The 26,111-nt window shown below is 48.5% G+C and overlaps 1 protein-coding gene across 1 annotated transcript in view; it reads right to left on the bottom strand.

Annotated features, from left to right (window-relative positions):
- Positions 1-26,111, bottom strand: part of ADGB (androglobin) — a 738,031-nt gene that overhangs the window by 516,465 nt on the left and 195,455 nt on the right. Inside the window, exon 8 of the mRNA XM_030198035.1 lies at positions 20,764-20,942. Within this exon, the coding sequence (XP_030053895.1) occupies positions 20,764-20,942 (179 nt within the window). The remainder of the gene's footprint in view (positions 1-20,763; positions 20,943-26,111) is intronic.

Genomic DNA, 26,111 nt, shown 5'->3' with positions numbered 1-26,111 from the left:
TGTGTCACTCTCTTCTTTTTGAGTTTCCATCGGGAGCTTGCTTTTCACTAGTTTGTGTTTTAAGTTGGGTGGCAGTCGCAAGGCTGGTGGGGACGGGAATATTTCTTTTGGTAGTTCATCTTCCTGGAATAGTGGATGTAAATCTTTTTTGATTCTTCTCAATTTTTCTAGCTCTGGGTTGCATGTCACTACAAGGGGGATTCTCTCTGTGACTTTCTTTTCCTTGTACCGCAATAGGTTTTCCCTGGGTATTTTAAAGGAGGAGGCAACATTACTTTGGGGTTGTAGCCTTTTTGAGCGAAGGATTCGGTCAGGATTTTGAGGTGTTTATCTCTGTCTCTTGGGTCAGAGCAGATACGATGGTATCTTGTGGCTTGGTTGTGTATAATGGATTTTTGTATGTGAAGGGTAGAAGCTGGAATTTTGTAGGTAACTGCATCTGTATGTAGGTTTCCTGTATATAGATGTTTGTATATAGCCATTGCTGATGGAAACTGTGGTGTCCAAAAAATTGACTTTTTCTGGGGAATAGTCAATTCTGAATTTGATTGTAGGATAATAAGTATTGGAAGAACTGAGAAGTTGTTTTAGAGATTCTTACCCCTCAGTCCAAATGTCATCAATATACTGGTAGTATTTTAGAGGTTTAGTCCCCTCAGGGGGAGGAATGCTGGCTTCGGCCTAACCCCTGGTAAGCCTTTCCTCAGCTGAGAGGTGCCCAGCTCTACCACCGGCTGCCTTTCAGGTGCTGTGGAGGACTTGCAGCTCATCTGCATATCCTTACAGTCTTCTCCGGGGTGACACCCAGGTCCACTCCGATCCACTCAGGACTTCCGCTCTAGGTGCCCAGCGCTCCCACCAGGTGCTGTGGAGGACTTGCAGCCCTTCTGCATTTCCTCACAGCTGTATCTGGGGTGACTCCAGTTCCACCCCGATCTTCCCAGGGCCTTCTCTCCAAGTGCACAGAGTTTCCAGGTGCTTTTTGGCTAGGATCAGGCGACCCTCAGAGGGAGGAATGCTGGCCGGCCTAATCCCTGGTAAGCCTGTCCTCAGCTGAGAGGTGCCCAGCTCTACCACCAGCTGCCTTTCAGGTGCTGTGGAGGACTTGCAGTTCATCTGCATATCCTTACAGCCTTCTCCGGGGTGACACCCAGGTCCACTCCGATCCACTCAGGGCCTCCGCTCTAGGTGCCATTTTTCTCTTTGTATATAATCTTTTTCCAGTTGCTAAAGTACCTTAATCGTTTATGGCCCCTATTCACATTCTCTTCCTAGCTCTGTCCCTTCCTAATTTTTTCCCTCACCCCCTACCTCTCTCCGCTACAGGAACTCACTTCCCATCCATTGACTTCATCACCTCACCTTCTCTCCTACCCTCTTCCTCCCTCTTGGCTTTTAATCTCCGTCTCTTTCTTCCCTCCATTTTGCCTTCCCCATTCCACCTAAATACCTCTCGCCTTCTACGCTTTCGTGGCCACACCTCTCCTACTCTCCTCCGCTCTCTTTTACTCCTCTCCTTCTCAGCTGGTGACATCAATCCCAATCCTGGCCCTCCTCACCAACTATTATCCAAACTCTACAGATCTCACCGTGACCTCTCTAACCTCATCTCTATTCCTCTATTCCCCTCCTCTTCTCTGCCCTTCTCTTGCGCCCTATGAAATGCCCGCTCTATCTGTAACAAACTCCCCTAAATCCAGGACCTCTTTATCTCACGTCACCTCCATCTGCTCGCCATAACAGAAACCTGGCTCTGCCCTGATGACTCTGCTTCAGTCGCAGCCCTGTGCCATGGCGGTTATCTATTTTCACATACTCCTCGCCCTGCTGGCCGTGGGGGCGGTGTTGGACTACTTCTCTCTCCCTCCTCCAGATTTCAACCCCTTCTTCCACCTCAATCTCACTGTTTTTCCTCCTTTGAAGTCCACTCTATCCGCCTTTTCTCTCCTCTGCCTCTTTGAATAGCGGTCATTTAGTGTCCCCCTCATAAGTCCCTTTCATCCTTTCTCAGTGACTTTGACGCCTGGCTTGCCTTCTTCCATGATCCTTCTTCCCCCTCTCTCATCCTTGGTGACTTTAATATTCCTGCTAATGATCCTTCCAACTCTTATATTTCAAAGTTACTCGCTTTAATGTCCTCCTTTAATCTCCAACTATGCTCCACCTCCCCCACTCATCAAAATGGTCACTGTCTTGATCTCATCTTCTCCTCCAACTGTTCACCTTCTAGTTTCCTTGCCTCTGATCTTCCCTCCTCTGATCACCATCTTATAACTTTCACACTTAAATCTCCTCCCTCCCAGTCCAGTCCGATCTTATCTAATTTATCTAGGAATCTTCACGATATTGACCCTTCATCTCTATCCTCCCATGTTTCAAACCTCCTCTCTACTGTGGCACCATCCACGTCTGTCAATGAGGCTGTTTCTTCTTACAACAATACTCTATCCTCTGCCTTAGACACTCTTGCACCTTTGATGACCCGCCCTGTAAGGCGTACAAAACCCCAACCTTGGCTGACTTCTAATATCTGCTACCTACGTTCCTGTACCCGCTCCGCCGAACGCCTCTGGCGGAAATCTCGGGCCCTTGCTGATTTCTTACACTTTAAGTTCATGCTGACCTCCTTCCAATCTGCTCTTTTACGTGCCAAACAGGATTATTATATCCAACTGACCAACTCTCTTGGCTCTAATCCTCGACTTCTCTTCACCACATTGAACTCTCTCCTCAAGGTGCCCCCTCCCCCAACTCCCCCTTCATTATCTCCTCAGACCCTTGCTGAATTCTTTCACAACAAGGTTCAAAAGATAAACCTTGCTTTCTCTACCTCACCACCTCTCCCTCCACTAGTCCGTTCCCCTCTCTCTCCTTCCCCTCATTCCCTTTCCTCCTTTCCTGAAGTTACTATTGAGGAAACTACACTTCTCCTTTCTTCCTCAAAATGTACCACCTGTTCCTCTGATCCCATTCCCACCCACCTTCTTAAAGCCATCTCTCCTGCTCTTATTCCTTTTATCTGTCACATTCTCAACCTCTCACTTTCCACTGCAACTGTCCCTGCTGCCTTTAAACATGCTGTGGTCACACCTCTCCTTAAGAAGCCTTCACTCGACCCTACTTGTCCCTCTTATTACCAACCCATCTCCCTCCTTCCTTTTCTCTCCAAATTACTTGAGCGTGCTGTTCACCGCCGCTGCCTTGATTTTCTTTCCTCACATGCTATTCTTGACCCACTACAATCTGGTTTTCACTCTCTCCACTCAACCGAAACTGCGCTTACTAAAGTCTCCAATGACCTATTACTGGCTAAATCCAGAGGTCAATATTCCATCCTCATTCTTCTTGATCTTTCCGCTGCTTTTGACACTGTCAATCACAGCATACTTCTCGATACCCTGTCCTCACTTGGATTCCAGGGCTCTGTCCTTTCCTGGTTCTCTTCCTACCTCTCCCTCCGCACCTTTAGTGTTCACTCTGGTGGATCCTCTTCTACTTCTATCCCTCTGCCTGTCGGCGTACCTCAGGGTTCTGTTCTTGGTCCCCTCCTCTTTTCTATCTACACTTCTTCCCTTGGTTCATTAATCTCATCCCATGGCTTTTCCTACCATCTCTATGCTGATGACTCCCAAATCTACCTTTCTACCCCTGATATCTCATCTTGCATCCAAACCAAAGTTTCAGTGTGCTTGTCTGACATTGCTGTCTGGATGTCTCAACGCCACCTGAAATTAAATATGACCAAAACCAAGCTTTTCATTTTCCCCCCCAAACCCACCTTCCCGCTCCCCCCGTTTTCTATTTCTATTGATGGCTCTCTCATTCTCCCTGTCTCCTCAGCTCGAAACCTTGGGGTCATCTTTGACTCTTCACTCTCCTTCTCTGCTCATATCCAGCAGATTGCCAAGACCTGTCGTTTCTTTCTTTACAACATCCGTAAAATCCGCCCCTTTCTTTCCGAGCACTCTACCAAAACCCTCATCCACACCCTTGTCACCTCTCGTTTAGACTACTGCAACCTGCTTCTTGCTGGCCTCCCACTTAGTCACCTCTCCCCTCTCCAGTCGGTTCAAAACTCTGCTGCCCGTCTCATCTTCCGCCAGGGTCGCTTTACTCATACTACCCCTCTCCTCAAGACCCTTCACTGGCTCCCTATCCGTTTTCACATTCTGTTCAAACTTCTTCTACTAACCTATAAATGTACTCACTCTGCTGCTCCCCAGTATCTCTCCACACTCGTCCATCCCTACACCCCTTCCCGTGCACTCCGCTCCATGGATAAATCCTTCTTATCTGTTCCCTTCTCCACTACTGCCAACTCCAGACTTCGCGCCTTTTGTCTCGCTGCACCCTACGCCTGGAATAAACTTCCTGAGCCCCTATGTCTTGCCCCATCCTTGGCCACCTTTAAATCTAGACTGAAAGCCCACCTCTTTAACATGGCTTTTGACTCGTAACCACTTGTAACCACTCGCCTCCACCTACCCTCTTCTCTTCCTTGCCGTTCACATTAATTGATTTGATTTGCTTTCTTTATTTATTTTTTGTCTATTAGATTGTAAGCTCTTTGAGCAGGGACTGTCTTTCTTCTATGTTTGTGCAGCGCTGCGTATGCTTTGTAGCGCTATAGAAATGCTAAATAGTAGTAGTAGTAGTAGTAGTATTCAAAAATATCTCTTTCAGTTGTGCCATGAAGAGGTTAGCATATTGGGATGCCATCTTGGTGCCCATCACAGTGCCCATGATTTGCAGATAGATATAATTGTTAAAGCAGAACTAATTGTAAGTTAGAATAAATTTGACTAATTTTGAAATAGTTTCTGATGAGTATTGGTGGTCCAGGGTGGAGGTTTTTAGGAGTTTATCACATGCAGCTATGCCATCTGCATGGGGAATGTTGAGGTATAGTGATTGTACATCCATTGTGACCAGAAGGGCACCCGGTAGTAACTGTTTTATGTTTTTTTTTAATTTGTCCAGACAGTCTGTGATGTCTTGTATGAAGCTGTTTGTCTTGTGCACAACGTTTTTAAGAATCCCCCTACAAGTCCACATATTTCCACTATAAGTGTGCCGATACCAGATATGATTGGTCTGCCAGGGTTTCCAGGTTTGTGGATTTTGGGTAGCATACAGAATGTGCCCACAAAAAGATGGTATGGTGTGAGGTTTTTTTTAGATGTGGCTGTACTTGCTTTGGAAGTGTTTTGATAAGATTTTTCAGCTGTTTTGTATAATCCTGAATAGGTTCCTCAGTTAGTTTCAAGTATGTGTTGTCTGAGTGCTGTCTATGCCTTCTTCGATGTATTTTTGTATGTCCACAATCACTACAGAGCCTCCTTTGTCAGCAGGTTTGATGGCAATGTTGGTTATTTTGTAGGGTTCTTATGGCCACTCTTTCAGGTGGAGAAAGTTTGTACAGAATTTTCCTTTGCTTGATGGAAAGTTGTGATTTCACCCTATGCCTGAAACTTTCTATGTAGTTGTCTAATTTATTGTTTTGTCAAAGAAGGTGCAGAGGCTCCAACACAGGAACTGGTGCTTAACAGATGCTTTATTCAGTATAATAGGACCCGATACAGTCCGTGTTTTGGCATAATGAAACGCCTACATCAGGGGTCACACAAATTTTCGAACAAAGGTCAATAAAGGTCAATATGTATAACTGTCAAAAGACCTCTGTTCTCAAAGTGTATAAACAAACAGCACAGTCTGAAAGTGTCAGACCGATATCAAAAGGGTGAAATATGTGATCTTTTGTTTAAAATTGTATTCCAGTCTGTTGGGAGGCTCTTTTTTGTGGAAATGTACCTTCAAGTGGAGTTTTCTAAAGGATTCTTCCACGTCTGAGTATAATTGAATTTCATCTAGTTTGCGGGAGTCCTTTGGAGAATACAGAGATCCCTCAGGGGGAGGAATGCTGGCTTCGGCCTAACCCCTGGTAAGCCTTTCCTCAGCTGAGAGGTGCCTAGCTCTACCACCGGCTGCCTTTCAGGTGCTGTGGAGGACTTGTAGCTCATCTGCATATCCTTACAGCCTTCTCCGGGGTGACACCCAGGTCCACTCCGATCCACTCAGGGCCTCCGCTCTAGGTGCCGCGCGCCAGCCCCTACGTCTTGCCCCATCCTTGGCCACCTTTAAATCTAGACTGAAAGCCCACCTCTTTAACATGGCTTTTGACTCTTAACCACTTGTAACCACTCGCCTCCACCTACCCTCCTCTCTTCCTTGCCGTTCACATTAATTGATTTGATTTGCTTACTTTATTTATTTTTTGTCTATTAGATTGTAAGCTCTTTGAGCAGGGACTGTCTTTCTTCTATGTTTGTGCAGCGCTGCGTATGCCTTGTAGCGCTATAGAAATGCTAAATAGTAGTAGTAGTAGTAATCTCATGCTGTGATAAAGCGAATGCTACATACCTGTAGAAGGTATTCTCCGAGGACAGCAGGCTGATTGTTCTCACTGATGGGTGACGTCCACGGCAGCCCCTCCAATCGGAAACTTCTCTAGCAAAGTCCTTTGCTAGTCCTCGCGCGCCCGCGCGCACCGCGCATGCGCGGCCGTCTTCCCGCCCGAAACCGGCTCGAGCCGGCCAGTCCAGTATGTAGCAAGACAATACACTTCAAGGGAAGACACAACTCCAAAGGGGAGGCGGGCGGGTTTGTGAGAACAATCAGCCTGCTGTCCTCGGAGAATACCTTCTACAGGTATGTAGCATTCGCTTTCTCCGAGGACAAGCAGGCTGCTTGTTCTCACTGATGGGGTATCCCTAGCCCCCAGGCTCACTCAAAACAACAACATTGGTCAATTGGGCCTCGCAACGGCGAGGACATAACTGAGATTGACCTAAAAAATTTACCAACTAACTGAGAGTGTAGCCTGGAACAGAACAAACAGGGCCCTCGGGGGGTGGAGTTGGATCCTAAAGCCCAAACAGGTTCTGAAGAACTGACTGCCCGAACCGACTGTCGCGTCGGGTATCCTGCTGCAGGCAGTAATGAGATGTGAATGTGTGGACAGATGACCACGTCGCAGCTTTGCAAATTTCTTCAATGGAGGCTGACTTCAAGTGGGCTACCGACGCAGCCATGGCTCTAACATTATGAGCCGTGACATGACCCTCAAGAACCAGCCCCGCCTGGGCGTAAGTGATGGAAATGCAATCTGCTAGCCAATTGGAAATGGTGCGTTTCCCTACAGCCACTCCCCTCCTATTGGGATCAAAAGAAACAAACAATTGGGCGGACTGTCTGTGGGGCTGTGTCCGCTCCAGATAGAAGGCCAATGCTCTCTTGCAGTCCAATGTGTGCAGCTGACGTTCAGCAGGGCAGGAATGAGGACGGGGAAAGAATGTTGGCAAGACAATTGACTGGTTCAGATGGAACTCCGACACGACCTTTGGCAAGAACTTAGGGTGAGTGCGGAGGACTACTCTGTTATGATGAAATTTGGTGTAAGGGGCCTGGGCTACCAGGGCCTGAAGCTCACTGACTCTACGAGCTGAAGTAACTGCCACCAAGAAAATGACCTTCCAGGTCAAGTACTTCAGATGGCAGGAATTCAGTGGCTCAAAAGGAGGTTTCATCAGCTGGGTGAGAACGACATTGAGATCCCATGACACTGTAGGAGGCTTGACGGGGGGCTTTGACAAAAGCAAACCTCTCATGAAGCGAACAACTAAAGGCTGTCCTGAGATCGGCTTACCTTCCACATGGTAATGGTATGCACTGATTGCGCTAAGGTGAACTCTTACAGAGTTGGTCTTGAGACCAGACTCAGACAAGTGCAGAAGGTATTCAAGCAGGGTCTGTGTAGGACAAGAGCGAGGAGCTAGGGCCTTGCTGTCACACCAGACGGCAAACCTCCTCCACAGAAAGAAGTAACTCCTCTTAGTGGAATCTTTCCTGGAAGCAAGCAAGACGCGGGAGACACCCTCTGACAGACCCAAAGAGGCAAAGTCTACGCTCTCAACATCCAGGCCGTGAGAGCCAGGGACCGGAGGCTGGGATGCAGAAGAGCCCCTTCGTCCTGCGTGATGAGGGTCGGAAAACACTCCAATCTCCACGGCTCTTCGGAGGATAACTCCAGAAGAAGAGGGAACCAGATCTGACGCGGCCAAAAAGGAGCAATCAGAATCATGGTGCCTCGGTCTTGCTTGAGTTTCAACAAAGTCTTCCCCACCAGAGGAATGGGAGGATAAGCATACAGCAGGCCCTCCCCCCAATCCAGGAGGAAGGCATCCGATGCCAGTCTGCCGGGGGCCTGAAGCCTGGAACAGAACTGAGGGACTTTGTGGTTCACTCGAGATGCGAAGAGATCCACCAAAGGGGTGCCCCACGCTTGGAAGATCTGGCGCACCACTCTGGAGTTGAGCGACCACTCGTGAGGTTACATAATCCGGCTCAGTCTGTCGGCCAGACTGTTGTTTACGCCTGCCAGATATGTGGCTTGGAGCACCATGCCGAGACGGCGAGCCCAGAGCCACATGCTGACGGCTTCCTGACACAGGGGGCGAGATCCGGTGCCCCCCTGCTTGTTGACATAGTACATGGCAACCTGGTTGTCTGTCTGAATTTGGATAATTTGATGGGACAGCCGATCTCTGAAAGCCTTCAGAGCGTTCCAGATCGCTCGCAACTCCAGGAGATTGATCTGTAGACCGCGTTCCTGGAGGGACCAGCTTCCTTGGGTGTGAAGCCCATCGACATGAGCTCCCCATCCCAGGAGAGATGCATCCGTTGTCAGCACTTTTTGTGGCTGAGGAATTTGGAAAGGACGTCCCAGAGTCAAATTGGACCAGATTGTCCACCAATACAGGGATTCGAGAAAACTCGTGGACAGGTGGATCACGTCTTCTAGACCCCCAGCAGCCTGATACCACTGGGAGGCTAGGGTCCATTGAGCAGATCTCATGTGAAGGCGGGCCATGGGAGTCACATGAACTGTGGAGGCCATGTGGCCCAGCAATCTCAACATCTGCCGAGCTGTGATCTGCTGGGACGCTCGCACCCGCGAGACGAGGGACAACAAGTTGTTGGCCCTCGTCTCTGGGAGATAGGCGCGAGCCGTCCGAGAATCCAGCAGAGCTCCTATGAATTCGATTTTCTGCACTGGGAAAAGATGGGATTTATCACAAACCCCAGTAGCTCCAGGAGGCGAATAGTCATCTGCATGGACTGCAGGGCTCCTGCCTCGGATGTGTTCTTCACCAGCCAATCGTCGAGATATGGGAACACGTGCACCCCCAGCCTGCGAAGTGCCGCTGCTACCACAGCTAGGCACTTTGTGAAGACCCTGGGCGCAGAGGCGAGCCCAAAGGGTAGCACACAGTACTGGAAGTTGCGTGTGCCCAACTGAAATCGCAGATACTGTCTGTGAGCTGGCAGTATCGGGATGTGTGTGTAGGCATCCTTCAAGTCCAGAGAGCATAGCCAATCGTTTTGCTGAATCATGGGGAGAAGGGTGCCCAGGGAAAGCATCCTGAACTTTTCTTTTACGAGATATTTGTTCAGGGCCCTTAGGTCTAGGATGGGACGCATCCCCCCTGTTTTCTTTTCCACAAGGAAGTACCTGGAATAGAATCCCAGCCCTTCTTGCCCGGATGGCACGGGCTCGACCGCATTGGCGCTGAGAAGGGCGGAGAGTTCCTCTGCAAGTACCTGCTTGTGCTGGAAGCTGTAGGATTGAGCTCCCGGTGGACAATTTGGAGGTTTTGAGGCCAAATTGAGGGTGTATCCTTGCCGGACTATTTGCAGAACCCACTGATCGGAGGTTATGAGAGGCCACCTTTGGTGAAAAGCTTTCAACCTCCCCCTGACCGGCAGGTCGCCCGGCACTGACACTTGGATATCGGCTATGCTCTGCTGGAGCCAGTCAAAAGCTCGCCCCTTGCTTTTGCTGGGGAGCCGCGGGGCCCTGCTGAGGCGCACGCTGCTGACGAGAGCGAGCGCGCTGGGGCTTAGCCTGGGCCGCAGGCTGTCGAGAAGGAGGATTGTACCTACGCTTGCCAGAAGAGTAGGGAACAGTCTTCCTTCCCCCGAAAAATCTTCTACCTGTAGAGGTAGATGCTGAAGGCTGCCGGCGGGAGAACTTGTCGAATGCGGTGTCCCGCTGGTGGAGAGACTCTACCACCTGCTCGACTTTCTCTCCAAAAATGTTGTCCGCACGGCAAGGCGAGTCCGCAATCCGCTGCTGGAGTCTATTCTCCAGGTCGGCGGCACGCAGCCATGAGAGTCTGCGCATCACCACACCTTGAGCAGCGGCCCTGGACGCAACATCAAAGGTGTCATACACCCCTCTGGCCAGGAATTTTCTGCACGCCTTCAGCTGCCTGACCACCTCCTGAAAAGGCTTGGCCTGCTCGGGGGGGAGAGCATCAACCAAGCCCGCCAACTGCCGCACATTGTTCCGCATGTGTATGCTCGTGTAGAGCTGGTAAGACTGGATTTTGGCCACGAGCATAGAGGAATGGTAGGCCTTCCTCCCAAAGGAGTCTAAGGTTCTAGAGTCTTTGCCCGGGGGCGCCGAAGCATGCTCTCTAGAACTCTTAGCCTTCTTTAGGGCCAGATCCACAACTCCAGAATCATGAGGCAACTGGGTGCGCATCAGATCTGGGTCCCCATGGATCCGGTACTGGGACTCGATCTTCTTGGGGATGTGGGGATTAGTTAGAGGTTTTGTCCAGTTCGCAAGCAATGTCTTTTTGAGGACATGGTGCAAGGGAACAGTGGACGCTTCCTTAGGTGGAGAAGGATAGTCCAGGAGCTCAAACATTTCAGCCCTGGGCTCGTCCTCCACAACCACCGGGAAGGGGATGGCCGTAGACATCTCCCGGACAAAGGAAGCGAAAGACAGACTCTCAGGAGGAGAAAGCTGTCTTTCAGGAGAGGGAGTGGGATCAGAAGGAAGACCCTCAGACTCCTCGTCAGAGAAATATCTGGGGTCTTCCTCTTCCTCCCACGAGGCCTCACCCTCGGTGTCAGACACAAGTTCACGAACCTGTGTCTGCAACCTCGCCCGGCTCGACTCGGTGGAGCCACGTCCACGATGGGGGCGTCGAGAGGTAGACTCCCTCGCCCGCATCGGCGAAGCTCCCTCCGCCGACGTAGTCGGGGAGCCCTCCTGGGAGGTGGCCGCAGTCGGCACCGCACGCGGTACCGACGTCGGGGACCTCACCCCGGGCGATGGGCCAGCCGGCGCCACGCTCGACGGTACCGGAGGCGCAAGCACCGCCGGTACCGGAGGGGTAGGGCGCAACAGCTCTCCCAGAATCTCTGGGAGAACGGCCCGGAGGCTCTCGTTCAGAGCGGCTGCAGAGAAAGGCAAAGAGGTCGATGCAGGCGTCGACGTCAGAACCTGTTCCGGGCGAGGAGGCTGTTCCGGGCTGTCCAGAGTGGAGCGCATCGACACCTCCTGACAGAGGGTGAGCGGTCCTCTCGGTGCCGATGCCTGCTGGGTGCCGACTCCCTCGGCGACCCAGAGCTCTCGGTGCCGACGTGGGGAGGCGACCGGTGTCGATGCTTCTTCGATTTCTTCCGAAGCATGTCACCGGAGCTCCCCGGCACCGACGAGGAGGACGTAGAATCCAGCCGTCGCTTCCTCGGGGCCGAGGCCGAAGGAGGTCGGTCTCGGGGGGGCTGTACCGCAGGAGCCCTCAGGGTAGGAGGAGACCCACCCGAAGGCTCACCGCCACCAGCAGGGGAATGGACAGCCCTCACCTGCACTCCTGACGATGCACCCCCGTCCGACGACATCAGCAGACGAGGTCCCGGTACCACCGACGTCGATGCAGCTATCCGATGTCTCGGCGCCGATGCAGAGGCCCGATGCCTCGATGCACTCGATGCAGGGGCGGCCGAGGAAGATGGTCTGGACGCTGACGACGTCGATGCACTCGAAGATCCCGGTGCCGATGCCGACGAAGAGCCCGAGAACAACACGTTCCACTGGGCTAATCTCGCTACCTGAGTCCGCCTTTGAAGCAGGGAACACAGACTACAGTTCTGAGGGCAGTGCTCGGCCCCCAGACACTGAAGACACGACGAGTGTCGATCAGTGAGCGAGATAACCCGGGCGCACTGGGTGCACTTCTTGAAGCCGCTGGAAGGCTTCGATGTCATGGGCGGAAAAATCACGCCGGCGAAATCAAAGTCCGAAATGACGGAAAAAGAGCACCAAAAGATTTAAAGGGAGAAAATCTCGACCGAGGCCGAAAGAGGCCTACCCCGACGACGAAAGAAAACTTATCGGGGCAAAAGCTGGAAGTACGGGAAGGGTAACACGAAAACCGGAGCACTTCCCGACACTTTAAAAGACTTTTCCGAAGAAAAAACACGTCAAAAATAACTTTGGACGCGCGAGGTCGACTTTCCGGGGCTCGACACGGCGAAACACGACCGTACCGAGTGCGGACAAAAGAAGACTGGCCGGCTCGAGCCGGTTTCGGGCGGGAAGACGGCCGCGCATGCGCGGTGCGCGCGGGCGCGCGAGGACTAGCAAAGGACTTTGCTAGAGAAGTTTCCGATTGGAGGGGCTGCCGTGGACGTCACCCATCAGTGAGAACAAGCAGCCTGCTTGTCCTCGGAGAATTGAAAGTTAGAGAGGTTTACTCTCCCCATTTCATTAGCACTTCCAATAGTGTGGTCAGTGGGTGTTTGCCTGCAGGGCATCTGTTGACTTTCCTGATCTCCTAGTTTGTTTGGATTCTAATTCTCACATACCTCAGATAGATTGAAAAGTGTATCTAAGTTATTTAAAAAATTAAAAACACAAGTTAGGAGACTGGAATGAGTATGGAGAAAAATGAAAGATGAAAACACACTTAACGTATGAAAACAAATGCAAAGAAAATACAAATAAACAATAAGACAAACCAAAAGGTCATACTACAAAACCAAAATAGTGCCAGACTACAAAGACACACATAAACTCTTCCAACTTGTGAATAAACTTCTAGATACCACACCGGTTACCACAACCAAATCAGACAGCCCATCAGCAGAAAACCTTGCTAAATACTTCAGTGAGAAAATTACAAAACTACGACTCACGTTACCACTCAATACCACTGACTATGAAAAATTAATTGACTGTCTGGACCCAATCCCTGGTGAATATCCAGCAGACTGAACATGGACAAACTTCAATCCACTGAACGACAAAACTGTCACCCAAGCAATCAACAGGTTCGCCAAATCCCACTGTAAGTGGAGGAGTGGCCTAGTGGTTAGTGTGGTGGACTCTGGTCCTGGGGAACTGAGGAACTGAGTTCGATTCCCACTTCAGGCACAGTTCCTTATGACTCTGGGCAAGTCACTTAACCCTCCACTGCCCCAGGTACAAATAAGTACCTGTATATGTAAGCCGCATTGAGCCTGCCATGGGTGGGAAAGTGCTGGGTACAAATGTAACTAAAATAAATAAACTGGACATATGTCCCAACAACCTACTTAAATTCGCCCCTCAGCACTTCATAACAGACCTCACGTCACACCTAAACTACATGCTACAACACGGACTCTTCCCTAAGGACAAAGGAAATATACTGCTCACTCCAATACCTAAAGATCCAAACAAAAAAAGCAGATGATATAACCAACTACCGTCCGGTAGCCTCCACCCCTCTGGCAGTCAAACTAATGGAAAGTATGCTAACTAAGCAACTTACCGACTGCCTAAACAAATTCTCAATACTACATGAATCACATCAGGATTCCGATCCAACCACAGTACCGAAACAGTACTAATCACTCTCCTAACAAAATTCAAACAAATAATTGCAACTGGCAATAGTGTGCTTCTCCTTCAATTCGACATGTCACGCGCGTTCAACATGGTTAGCCACAAAATACTACTGAACATCCTAGAATACTTTGGGATCGGAGGAAACGTACTCAGATGGATCAATGGCTTCCTAACCGCAAGAACTTACCAAGTGATATCTAACTCAAACACATCACCACCATGGAAACCTGAATGTGGAGTACCTCCAGGATCACCGCTCTCACCAACTCTTTTCAACCTAATGATGACACCCCTAGCCAAATCACTATCCAACCAAGGCCTCAATCCTTACATTTACGTAGACGATGTCACGATCTATATCCCGTTCAAACATGATCTAATAGAAATCATTAATGAAATTAAACAGCCTCCAAACAATGAATTCATGGGTGGATGCATTCCAACTAAAGCTTAATGCAGAAAAAAACAAAATGCCTCATCCTCTCATCACGATATAACACAAATAAACCTACCACCATAAACACCCCAGACTACACCCTTCCTGTTTCAGAGAGTCTGAAAATTCTCGGAGTTACAATTGACCAAAATCTCACACTAGAAAACCAGGTGAAAAATACAACAAAGAAAATGTTCCAATCAATGTGGAAATTCAAAAGTGTAAAACCTTTCTTCTCAAGGGAAATATTCCGCAGCCTAGTACAATCAATGGTGCTAAGCCACCTAGATTACTGCAATGCCATTTACGCCGGATGCAAAGACCAAATCATTAAGAAACTCCAAATCGCCCAAAACACAGCAGCCAGACTCATATTTAGAAAAATGAAATATGAAAGTGCTAAACCCCTAAGAGAAAAATTACACAGGCTCCCACTAAAAGAGCGAATAGCGTTCAAAATTTGCACCCTGATCCATAAAATCATTCACGGAGAGGCCCCGGCCTATATGTCAGACCTTATAGACCTACCAACCAGGAACTCAAAAAGATCAGCACGCACATTCTTGAATCTCCACTACCCCAGCTGCAAAGGACTTAAATATAAATCAACATATGCATCCAGCTTCTCATACATAAGCACACAATTATGGAATGCATTACCAAAGGTCATAAAAACAATGCATGACCTAACAACTTTCCGAAAACTAATGAAAACCAACCTATTCAAAAAGGCATACCACAATAATCCATCCTAAATAGTAAACAACGACACTCCACCAAAACCAGACAAAATCGATCTCTCTACTCTGGACTGACTCATACACTCTGTTACCAATGAACATTAACGCAACACCACTTTATTTCGCAATAATGAACTTCTATATTTGATTGTCTAATTGACTCTATACTTTACTCTATCAGCTATGAACTTCAATACAATACCACTATGTATTTCTCATCCCAGAAATGGCGATCGCCATTACGGCATACTGTAAGCCACACTGAGTCTGCAAATAGGTGGGAAAATGTGGGATACAAATGCAACAAATAATAATAATAATAATTTGGGGCTGCAGGTGTTGTAGCACTGCCTGTGTTCTGAAATTAGATGTCTTTCTCTCTGTGGTTCTACAGGAGTGAAGTCAGCTTTTTTTCTGTTTAGCGGATAGCAATGTGTTGTTTTTTCACATGGCCATTTTGCAGGTCCTCCTTTAATTGCCTCATATGGTAGGGATGCAGTTCCTCCATGTTCCTTATGATTTCATCTCTTTGGGTTTTTATTGTTTATTTACAATCCTTCTCTCCCTGTCTCTCATCCACCCAGCTCCCCCTGTTTTTCACCTAACCCACCCCACCTTCTTCCTGTGAGACTGTCATTGGAATGCTTTTGTGTTTCACTTGTATATACTGATATTTATCAACATTTGCTTATTTCTGATCTGAAAAAGAAGGGTTAACTTCAAAAGCTAATCAAAAAATGTATTGTTAGTCCAATAAAAAAAGAATCATCTTATTTTCTGTTCTATGTTTTTGTTTTATTTCTATTTATTACCTTTAAAAGTGGACTAACAAGGCAACCACATCACTATACTTAATGGAAAAACTTAATATTTTTAAATATAGCTACATTATCCCATATCTTTAAACTTGGCCACACATAAGTCCATATATGTGGACAAGTTCTGCCAGGTTTATTTTCCATTGCTAGTCCTAGGTTAAAAAAAAAAAGCAGCTTTAGTCTTACAACCGGCTTAATTTGCATTGCAGAGACTGCTATAATTATAGGAAATATTTAGATTTACCGGAGAAAAGTTAGTTTCTAGATGAATTTGACTGTTGTATCAAACTGAATTTGATTATTTTAGGAAATTGTGTCTTTCCTTTCCCCAGAACTTTTTGAAAGAGGACTCTGCTGACTCACTGGGACTCATGGAGGCAGGGCCGGTCTTAGGCAGAGGCGACCGAGGCGGCCGCATAGGGCCCCGAGCTTAAGGGGGGCCCCGCGCGGCACGCCTCAAGTCTCTGCCTCTCCAAGTCAACCCGGCTGCTGCTCGCATGATCCATCAACAATCCGATCCCGCCTGCTGCTCGCTCCGGACCGGACCGCGAATCGCTCCGAGTCCGACGCATGATTCTCGCCTGAGCTGTGTTCTCCCTTCATCCTGATTTCCTGCATTCTCCTTTGTTATGAGAATTGGAACTACTAATTGTAGTGGACTTGAACTGAATAATTTCTGGGGAGGGGAGGTTTCATGATAGCATTGTGCTGATTATTTCAATTAGTTTTTTTGTACAAGTTTAGCTTCATTTGTCTTTATTTGAAATTTTCTAAAAATGGAATAATCTTATCAATGGGGCGGAGCTATGGTGGGGGCGGGGCTATGGTTGGGCGGGGCTAGGATGGGGCCCCACCAAATTGGTCTGCATAGGGCCCCGCTCTTGCTAAGACCGGCCCAGCATGGAGGGGCATAATTGAACGCAAACGCCAATCTCCATGGGCGTTTATCTCCGAGAACGGGTCTGTGAAGGGGCGGGCCAAACCGTATTTTTGAAAAAATGGACGTTTTTGAGCTGGGCGTTTGTTTTTTTTAGCGATAATGGAAACTAAAAACGCCCAGCTCAAAAACATCCTAATCTGAGCCATTTGGTCGTGGGAGGGGCCAGGATTCATAGTACACTGGCCCCCCTGATATGCCAGGACACCAACTGGGCACCCTAGGTCAGTGCGGTGGACTTCAGAAAAAGCTCCCACATGCATAGCTCTCTTACCACGGGTGCTGAGCTCCCAACCCCCCTCCCCCAAAACCCACTACCCACAAATGTACAACACAACCATAGCTCTTAGGGGTGAAGGGGGGACCTACATGTGGGTACAGTGGGTTCTGGAGGCCTCCCATTTACCAGAACAAGTGTTGCAGGTGGGGGGGTGGATGGACCTGGGTCCACCTGCCTGAAGTGCACTGCGGTACCCACTAAAAGTGCTCCAGGGACCTGCATACACTCAGGCCTCTAGGACTTGTTGCTGCTGTATAACATTGGCACACCAGTTGACACCTGAAGACTAATCTCTCCGAAAATGTCCTTTATTGGAATAAGCAAGTTTACTCACAGTTAACTGCAGAGGTTGTGCCCCACTGGCAACGAGTCTCCCTGGTACTGAGATTAGTAGTAGGTCAGAGCTGGCAGAATGCTGTACAATGCCCTCTTTCAGCCACATTCAAGGTAAGAACTAAGTTGTCTAACGTGGCTAACACAGGAAAGGGAACTAAAACTAGCTTACAAAAATGGCCACTACCGCATGGACTACAACAGGAAACACAACAGGGCACACTCTGACCCAGTAGGCAGGGGGAAAAGCACCATGGGAGAAGAGCCTACCAACATCGTGAGCCTGTAACACAAGCTAATGAAATCACGGAGCCCAATACCCTACACCCACCACAATGCAATGCTGATGTGACCCTGTAGTGCACCCAAGAGCCACCTCTGACCCAGGGAAAGGCTGTGAGAGGATCGAACACATTCTGCTGTCATGGAGGTGGGTACGGCATTTGAGGCTGGCATGCAGGCTGGGAAAAAAGTTTTTAAAGTGGGGGGTTTTTTGGTGGGAGGGGATTAGTGACCACTGGGGGAGTCTGGGGACGTCATCCCTGAGTCCCTCCAGTAGTCATCTGGGCAGTTGGGGCACTTTTTTGGGACTTGTTTGTGAAAAAAAAGGGTCCAAAAAAAGTGATCCAAAATCGCGGTAAAAACGCCTTTTTTTTCGATTATCAGCTACAGACGCCCATCTCTCCTCGGCTGATAACCATGCCCCAGTCCCGCCTCTGACGCCTCTGACACGCCCCCGTCAACTTTATTCATTTCTGCGACGGAGTGCAGTTGAAAACGTCCAAAATCGGCTTTCGATTATACCGATTTGGGCGCCTTTGCGAGAAAAATGCCCATAGTCCTACTCACTCTCTCCACACTCCACCCTCCCAAGGGTTTTCTACTCATATATAGACACCCAAAAATCATTAACGTTACTCCTCAGTCATACACAGGCAATCTTACAAACTGTTAGCTCTATCATAGTACACCTGTTCATACCCATTCCAACCAATCAAGAAGACTTTTATTCTGTGTAATAATTGTGGTGCTTTAGTTCCAAGGCACACCATCTAGAGGCTTAAAGCTTGTCCTATCTATCTTCAGTTTGCTAGTATAAAACAGGAGCTCAGTAAACTAAAGCAGGAATTAGATGCAATTATAGCAGCTTCTATCCCTGCACAGAATCATACCAATTTCTCAACACTGCCTCAAAGAATAAAAAAAGAACAGATGGGTTACACTAGGCTCAGGTAGACTACGATATGTGGCACAGAAGCATCCACCCTCAAAATTATTGCCCCCACAGAATTCGTTTGCCCCATTACAGCACTGTGATGCTCCAGAAAATAGAAATGAGGTGGAACAAAAAGGAAAGAAGTTGTCCCAAGAGAAAAGACACCCCCAAAGCACTAATAAGGAATCTCAAACCAGAAAACTGTTGCTGCTAGGGGATTCTATTATCAGAGGCATTAACTTTAAAACACAGATCAAGGGTACCAGCAAAGTGAAATGCCTTCCAAGCTCCTCAGCTACCAGGAGTACCAGACAAATACTGACTATAATCAGAGAAGAAACTAAGGAGGCTAACACTAATGTTATCTACCTGGGAACAAATGGCCTGAACAATAATACCCCACCTGCAGTGCAGAAAGCTTTTCAGGAGCTGGGGAAGAGGTTAAAACCTTTGGTACAAATGGTAGCTTTAAGTATTACCCACTTTTGGAAAGGGAGAGAAAAACTTACAAAATATCAAGAATTTCAATAGGTGGCTCAAAACCTGGTGCCATCATGAAGGTTTTAGGTACATAGGAGAATGGGGTAATACATGGAAAAACAAAAGAGTATATTGTAACAATGGACTGCATCTGACTGTGGCAGGAAAAAATAATCCTTGGAGAGAAATTAAGACAATATGTATCTAGGCATTTAAACTAGAAGGCAGGGGTGGCAGATGGAGGCAGATCACTTCCAGTGATCACCCCCAACTAAAGAGAAGGTGTGACAGTAGTAAAGAAAACAATGAAAACAACTATCTTAGCAAATCACTTCTTACCAACACAGCAGAAAGTAAGACTAAAGAAAAAACTAAACACAATATGAGACTTGCCACTGAAATGTAGATGACAATCGATGACCACAAATGCTCGCAGTCTAAGCAACAAAGTCCTCATGTTAGAGGCAGACTTAGACATTGTTGCTATCATGAAGACATGGTTCAATGATTCCCATGAATAGGATGCAAACATACCAGGCTACAATCAATTTAGGAAGGATAGAGATGGTTGTAAAGATGGAGGAGTAGCTCTGTATGTGAGAAACAATATCACAGTGACTGAAATGCTAGGGGCCTAGGGAAAGGAAGAAGTGATTTAGATCACCTTAGAAAAATAAATGATGGATCCTCTGTCCACATGGGTGTTGTCTACAGACCGCCAACACAATTGGAGGAAGTAGATTAAGGTTTGGTTACAGATATCCAAAAGTTGGGGAAAAAAAGAGAGGTGCTGTCACTGGGAGATTTCAACCTGCCGGATGCGGATTGGACAGTTCCAACTGCGGGATCAGAAAGAAGTAGAGAAAAAGATTGTACATGCTGCTCAGACAAATGGAGGGGCATAATGGAACGGCGCCGGCCATCTATTTGGCAGAGCAGTCCCGAACCATATTATCGAAAAAGATGGTCGGCCATCTTTCGTTTTGATAATACGGTTGGGGCCGGCCAAATGTCAGAGATCGCCGAGTTTGAGATGGCCGGCATCGGTTTTCGCCGATAATGGAAACTAATGCTGGCGATCTCAAACCCGGCCAAATCCAAGGCATTTGGTCGTGGGAGGAGCCAGCATTTGTAGTGCACTGGTCCCCCTGACATGCCAGGACACCAACCAGGCACCCTAGGGGGCACTGCAAGAAGCAAAGAAAACAAAAGAGGGAAAATTGATCTCATGCTACTCAAAAGAGTAAACAGCTGAAGGCAGGGAAGGCCACAAGAGAGAAAAGTCCCACACTAAAGAGAGCATTTAACAAAATGTCTTTTCAGCTCCATGGTAAGAGAAAAACTGATGATCCTGCAGAACTGAGACAGGTGGGAAGGCACATGTGTATATGCGTGGTTGGGATTGCCAAAAGCTTCTGAAAAAACTAGAAAGCTGGTCAGCACCCACAGCGGAGCTCTGTCGGTGACAACAGCTATATATGGAATTACTGATGTCCTTCTTATCCTCAGAGAATTACCTAGACAGATATATTTCCTATTCCATCATTTCAGTACCACAATAACGTTCTGCAAAAAGACAACTGATTTTAAACTTATATGCTTTTAAAAGTGAAAAGTTATATATATATATATATATATATATATATATATATATATATATATATATATATATATATATAGTATTTTTCAATTCAAATAATATTAATAGAAAAGAATTTGAGTAGTTTGTTTAGAAATGTTAAAAGAAAAAGAAAGAAATTGAAAAGGTAACCATCCTACCTTTACTAGATTTTTCAGTTGGCTTACTGACAGATGGGCCTCCAACTTCAGCTGCTTTGTCTTCTGTAATGCGTGCCTCCTTTCCTGGTCCTTGAGATTCACTGGAATCATCATCTGGTGGTTTGAACTCTGTTACCATTTCCTTTAAGAACTCCCAAACTTTGTTTGTGTACTGTGGGCTGGAAGAGAAACATCCCCTAAACTGAATAATAAGTATATAAAAAATTATAATCTGGACACTGAACTATGTTTTTTGAGTGCCTATTTTTGACTGGCTGCAAAAGAATTACCACACTCTGAATGCACTCATGTTTTCCCAAATGCTATTATCTAAGAACAGTGGTTTCCAAAACTGGTCCTGGAGGCACCTCAGCAAGTCAAGTTTTTAGGATATCCACAAAGAATATGCAAGAGAGAGATTTGCATGCACTGCCTCTATTGCATGCAAAATCTCTCTCTTGAATATTCATTGTGGATATCTTAAAACCTGACTGGCTTCCAAGACCAGGTTTGAAAGCCGCTGCCTTAGAATATTAAGGTAAAATTATGTCTTACCTGATCATTTTCTTTCCTTTAACGCAGCAGATGAATCCAGGAACTAGTGGTTTAAGTCCGCCTACCAGCAGGTAGAGAGATAGATATAAACAAACTAAAGGCAGTGATGTCAGACGGCCAGCTCCTTCCTCAGTTAGTATGTCATTCATAAGCATTTGCCAAGGCCAAAAATATGAAACCAATAACAACCAGAAACCATCCTCACTATGAAAAACAGAGAACCAAATAAGAACTTTGAAATAACTGCAACTTGATCCAGAAATCGGAATCCTTTCCGTGTTTCCATATCTATCTGAACTCTACAAAAGAGAACCTGGACGGAAAAAATAGCCACACAGCATGGAAAATGAAAAAAACGTTGACTGAACTAGGGAGGGATCCTGGATTCATCTGCTGCGTTAAAGGAAAGAAAATTATCAGGTAAGACATAATTTTACCTTTCTTGTCACTTGCAGCAGATGAATCCAGGAACTAGTGGGATGTACCAAAGCATTCCTTAAGTAGGGTGGGAAGCCGACGCTCCCCGCGCCAACACTCCTGCCCCAAAACTCGCATCCTCCCGAGCAGACACGTCTAGCCTGTAATGCTTTGCAAAAGTATGACAGGACGCCCAAGTAGCCGCCCGACAAATCTCTTCCAGAGATAAGGCCGACGCCTCCGCCCAAGAAGCCGCCTGTGCCCGAATAGAATGCGCCTTCAGGGCCACTGGAGACGCCCGCCCTTGTAGCAGATACACCGCACCAATGGCTTCCCTAATCCAGCGAGCAATGGAAGCCTTATAAGCCGCCTCACCTCTTTTCGATCCCGACACGAGCACAAAGAGATGATCCGAGCGTTGAAACTCGTTAGAGATCTGCAAGTACCGAAACAAGGTTCTCCGTACGTCCAGGAAACGTAGCAAGGCAAACTCCCCCGTATAATTCTCTCGTTGAAAAGACAGAAGATAAACCGCCTGATTGACGTGGAAAGCCGAAACCACTTTAGGTAGAAACGACGGCACTGTCCGAATCGACACCCCTGCTTCAGAAAACTGCAAAAAAGGATCGATGGAAAACAAAGCCTGAATTTCAGAAATCCTCCTAGCCGAAGCAATGGCCACCAAAAACACTGTCTTAAGTGTTAGATCCTTCTCAGAAAACTTATTCAACGGCTCAAACGGTGGGCCTGGAGGGCTCGCAGTACCACCTTCAAATGCCACGCCGGGCACGGCTGCCGCAGAGGAGGCCGAAGCCGAAGAGCCCCACGTAGGAAACAGACCACATCGCAGTGAGCTGCCAAAGAGGAACCGTCCAGTTTGCCTCTAAAACAAGCTAGCGTGGCCACCTGCACGCGAAGGGAATTATATGCCAATCCCTTTTGAAGACCATTCTGAAGGAACTCCAGAATAACCGGAATGTCCGCCCGAAAAGACGATTCAGCATGCAAAGCACACCACGCTGAGAAAGTTTTCCACACTCGCGCATACGCTGCTGAAGTAGACTGCTTCCATGCCCCCAAAAGAGTGGCAATGACTGGTCCTGAAAATTCCTTCTTCCTCAGCTGCCACCTCTCAATAGCCAGGCTGTAAGACCAAAGCAGAAGGGATTTTCCATGTGAACTGGCCCTTGATGCAGCAGATCAGAAGTCACTGGAAGTCGAAATGGTGGCTCTGAGAGTACTCGAATGAGATCCGCATACCACGGCCGTCGGGGCCAGTCTGAAGCCACTAGAATGACCGGCCCCCGATGCCGCCCTATGCAGCAAAGAACTCTCCCTATCAGAGGCCACGGAGGAAAAACACACAGTAGCTGCTGTTCCGGCTTTGGCTGGAGAAGAGCGTCCAATCCTGCAGATCCTGGCTGCCGTTTGTGGCTGAAGAACTGGGGAACTTTGCCATTGCAAACCATGGCCATGAGATCCTTACTGGTCTTCCCTAACATTGACAGATCAGCTGAAAAGCCGAGTCCGACAGCATCCATTCCGCTGCGTCCAAACGAGTCCTGCTCAGAAAATCTGCTTGAACATTGTCTTGACCCGCAATGTGCGCCAACAGACTCTGAACATGCGCTTCCGCCCATACTAGAAGACGAGACGCTTCCACTGCCAAGGGAAGACTACGAGTGCCTCCCTGACGATTGATGTAGGCCACCGTCGTGGTGTTGTCCAAGAATATATGAACCGCCTGCCCCTGCAGAAGGTCCTGAAAACTCCGTAGCACATTCACGACTGCTCGTAACTCCAGACGATTTATCGGCCAAGTCACTTCGAGAGGGGTCCATAATACCTGGGCTACTCGATGAAGACAATGGGCTCCCCAGCCCGCAAGGCTGGCATCCGTCACGACTACCACCCAATTGGGAGCCGCCAGATAAACGCCCTTCTGCAAATTGGCTGACCAGAGCCACCACGCGACACTGTCCCTGGCCCAGCTCGACCAAGGAAGGCATCGTTGATAATCCAGCGACGTTGGCGACCACCTGCTCAAAAGGAAATTCTGAGGAGGCCGCATGTGAGCCCTTGCCCATGGAATGACCTCCAAGGTTGCCGTCATGGAACCGAGGAGCTGAACATAGTCCCACACGCGGGGAGAACGACAACTCAATAAGGTCCGTACCTGAGAAAGCAATCTGATCCTTCGCCCCTCGGGGAGAAACATCTTCCCCTGCTTCATATCGAATTGCACTCCAAGATAGTCCAGACTGAGTAGGAACCAGATGACTCTTGTCCATATTGACCACCCAACCTAAGGATTGCAACACCGCAATCACTCGGTCGGTGACCATTCGACTCCTCTGCTGATGTCGCCCGAATCAGCCAGTCGTCTAGATATGGATACACTTGATTCCCCTCCTTCCACAGGAACGCCACCACCACCATGACCTTGGAAAAAGTGCGTGGGGCAGTGGCCATTCCGAAAGGAAGGGCCCGAAATTGGAAGTGCTGACCCAGCACCGCAAATCTGAGAAATCTCTGATGGGGCTGCCAAATGGGAATGTGCAGGTAAGCTTCCCTCAAACCGAGAGCTATCAAAAACTCACCTGGTTGAACAGCAGCAATAACTGCCCTTAATGTCTCCATGCGGAAGTGACGAACCCGCAAAAATTGGTTTACTTTTCTGAGATCGAGAATAGGCCGAAAAGCCCCTGCCTTCTTTGAAACCACAAAGAAGATGGAATACCGACCTGTGTGCCTTTCGAGAGGCTGCACTGGACCGCCCCGGGTGATACCGTCGCGTCTCTCTGAAACATGACCTCGAGGCTCCCTGCCTGGAAGTAGACTTGGGTCTATCCTCTGGAAGACGCTGAGATTTGGAATCCCCCAAATCTTTAACAATCTTTTCTAGGTCTTCCCCAAAAAGCAATTTCCCTCGGAAAGGCAATTTAATGAGCCACTGCTTAGAGGCCATATCTGCGGCCCAATGACAGAGCCACAGAAGATGCTGAGAGGAAACGGTCAAGGCCACGAGTTTGGCCGAAGCACGGACCAAATCATACAAGGCATCCGCCAAGTATGCCAGCCCAAAATCTATCAGCGACATCTGAGGAGTTCGCAGCAAATCAGACTCCGAAATCCATGACAGAATGTAGCCAACTGAGACAAGCTCTAGCTGCATAAGAACTACAAACAGAAGCTTGAAGTGTCAAAGCAGCCACCTCAAAGGCACATTTTAAAGAGGCCTCTAGCCATCTGTCTTGCATATCCTTAAGTGCCACACCACCTTCCACTGGAAGAGTAGTCTTCTTAGTGACCACCGTCACAAGGGCATCCACCCTAGGTAGAGCAAACTACTCTAAACGGTCTGCTGAAACCGGATACAGCCTGGCCATAGCCCTGGCTACTTTCAGCCCCCCATCCGGATCCGCCAACTGGGCCGCAATCAATTCTTCAATAGCTTCATGTACTAGAAAGGCCTTAGAAGGTCGTGTGGTATTAGCCATCTTGGGGTTGACCGCCTGAGAAGCCGCAACCTCAGGATCCTCTAATATTCAGGGCTTCCAGCGCCTGAGAGATAAAGGAGGACAACTCCTCCTTATGGAAAATCCTCACGGCAGAAGAGTCCTCCGGTTGGTCAGTGAGGACACCGTCCTCCACGTCCTCTACCCCCGTCTGCTCCGAGAGAGCCACCACGGAGGAAGCTGCAGGCGACCGTATGCAGGACCCCTCCTCAGACCCCAAAGAAAGCCTAGGCTTTTTAAGGGAGGAGAAATCCTCTGGGGAAAAACCCAAAATCTCTTGGCTACCCCTAGACCCCCTGAGAGAATCAAAGGCCGAAGCTGGTGCAGCCGCGTGAGGGGGGGGGGCAAGGCCCTTTTCAACAAAAACGCCTGATGAAGTAGCAAAATAAACTCTGGTAAAAACCTCTCCCCAGCAACGGAGGTCACCGCCGTGGCACCTGCACCACTGCCCACAGTGCCTGACGCCCCCCCCCCCCCCCCCGACTCCCCTACCAGCGGAGAAGAAGCTTTGCCCAAAACCGCTACTGGAGCCGGCTCCGCGACTGATCGCAAAATGGCGCGAGAATCGCAGGCTCTGGGCGGGAAAGCACGTTCTCGGGGGGGGGGGCACCGTTCCGTCGAGTCCCGCAAAATCAGCGCACCCCGCGCTGCAAGGCCCGTCGCCGAACACCATTTCCCGCATTGGGAACAGCGTTTTACCACCTCCGCTGCCATCGTCTGTCCCCGAACAGGAACCCAGCAGGACTTACCCCGGACCGGGAAAGCGCGGGAACTGACAACTGCTCAGATAAGCAGGCAACAGAAAACAGGACTCGGACAGCAGTAACACAAACCTGCTCTCAGCAAAAACACACTTCC

The sequence above is a fragment of the Microcaecilia unicolor genome, chromosome 3 (genome assembly GCF_901765095.1).
Source record: "Microcaecilia unicolor chromosome 3, aMicUni1.1, whole genome shotgun sequence".
Classification (NCBI taxonomy): Eukaryota; Metazoa; Chordata; class Amphibia; order Gymnophiona; family Siphonopidae; genus Microcaecilia; species Microcaecilia unicolor.
This window is presented reverse-complemented; position numbering and strand designations above follow the sequence as displayed.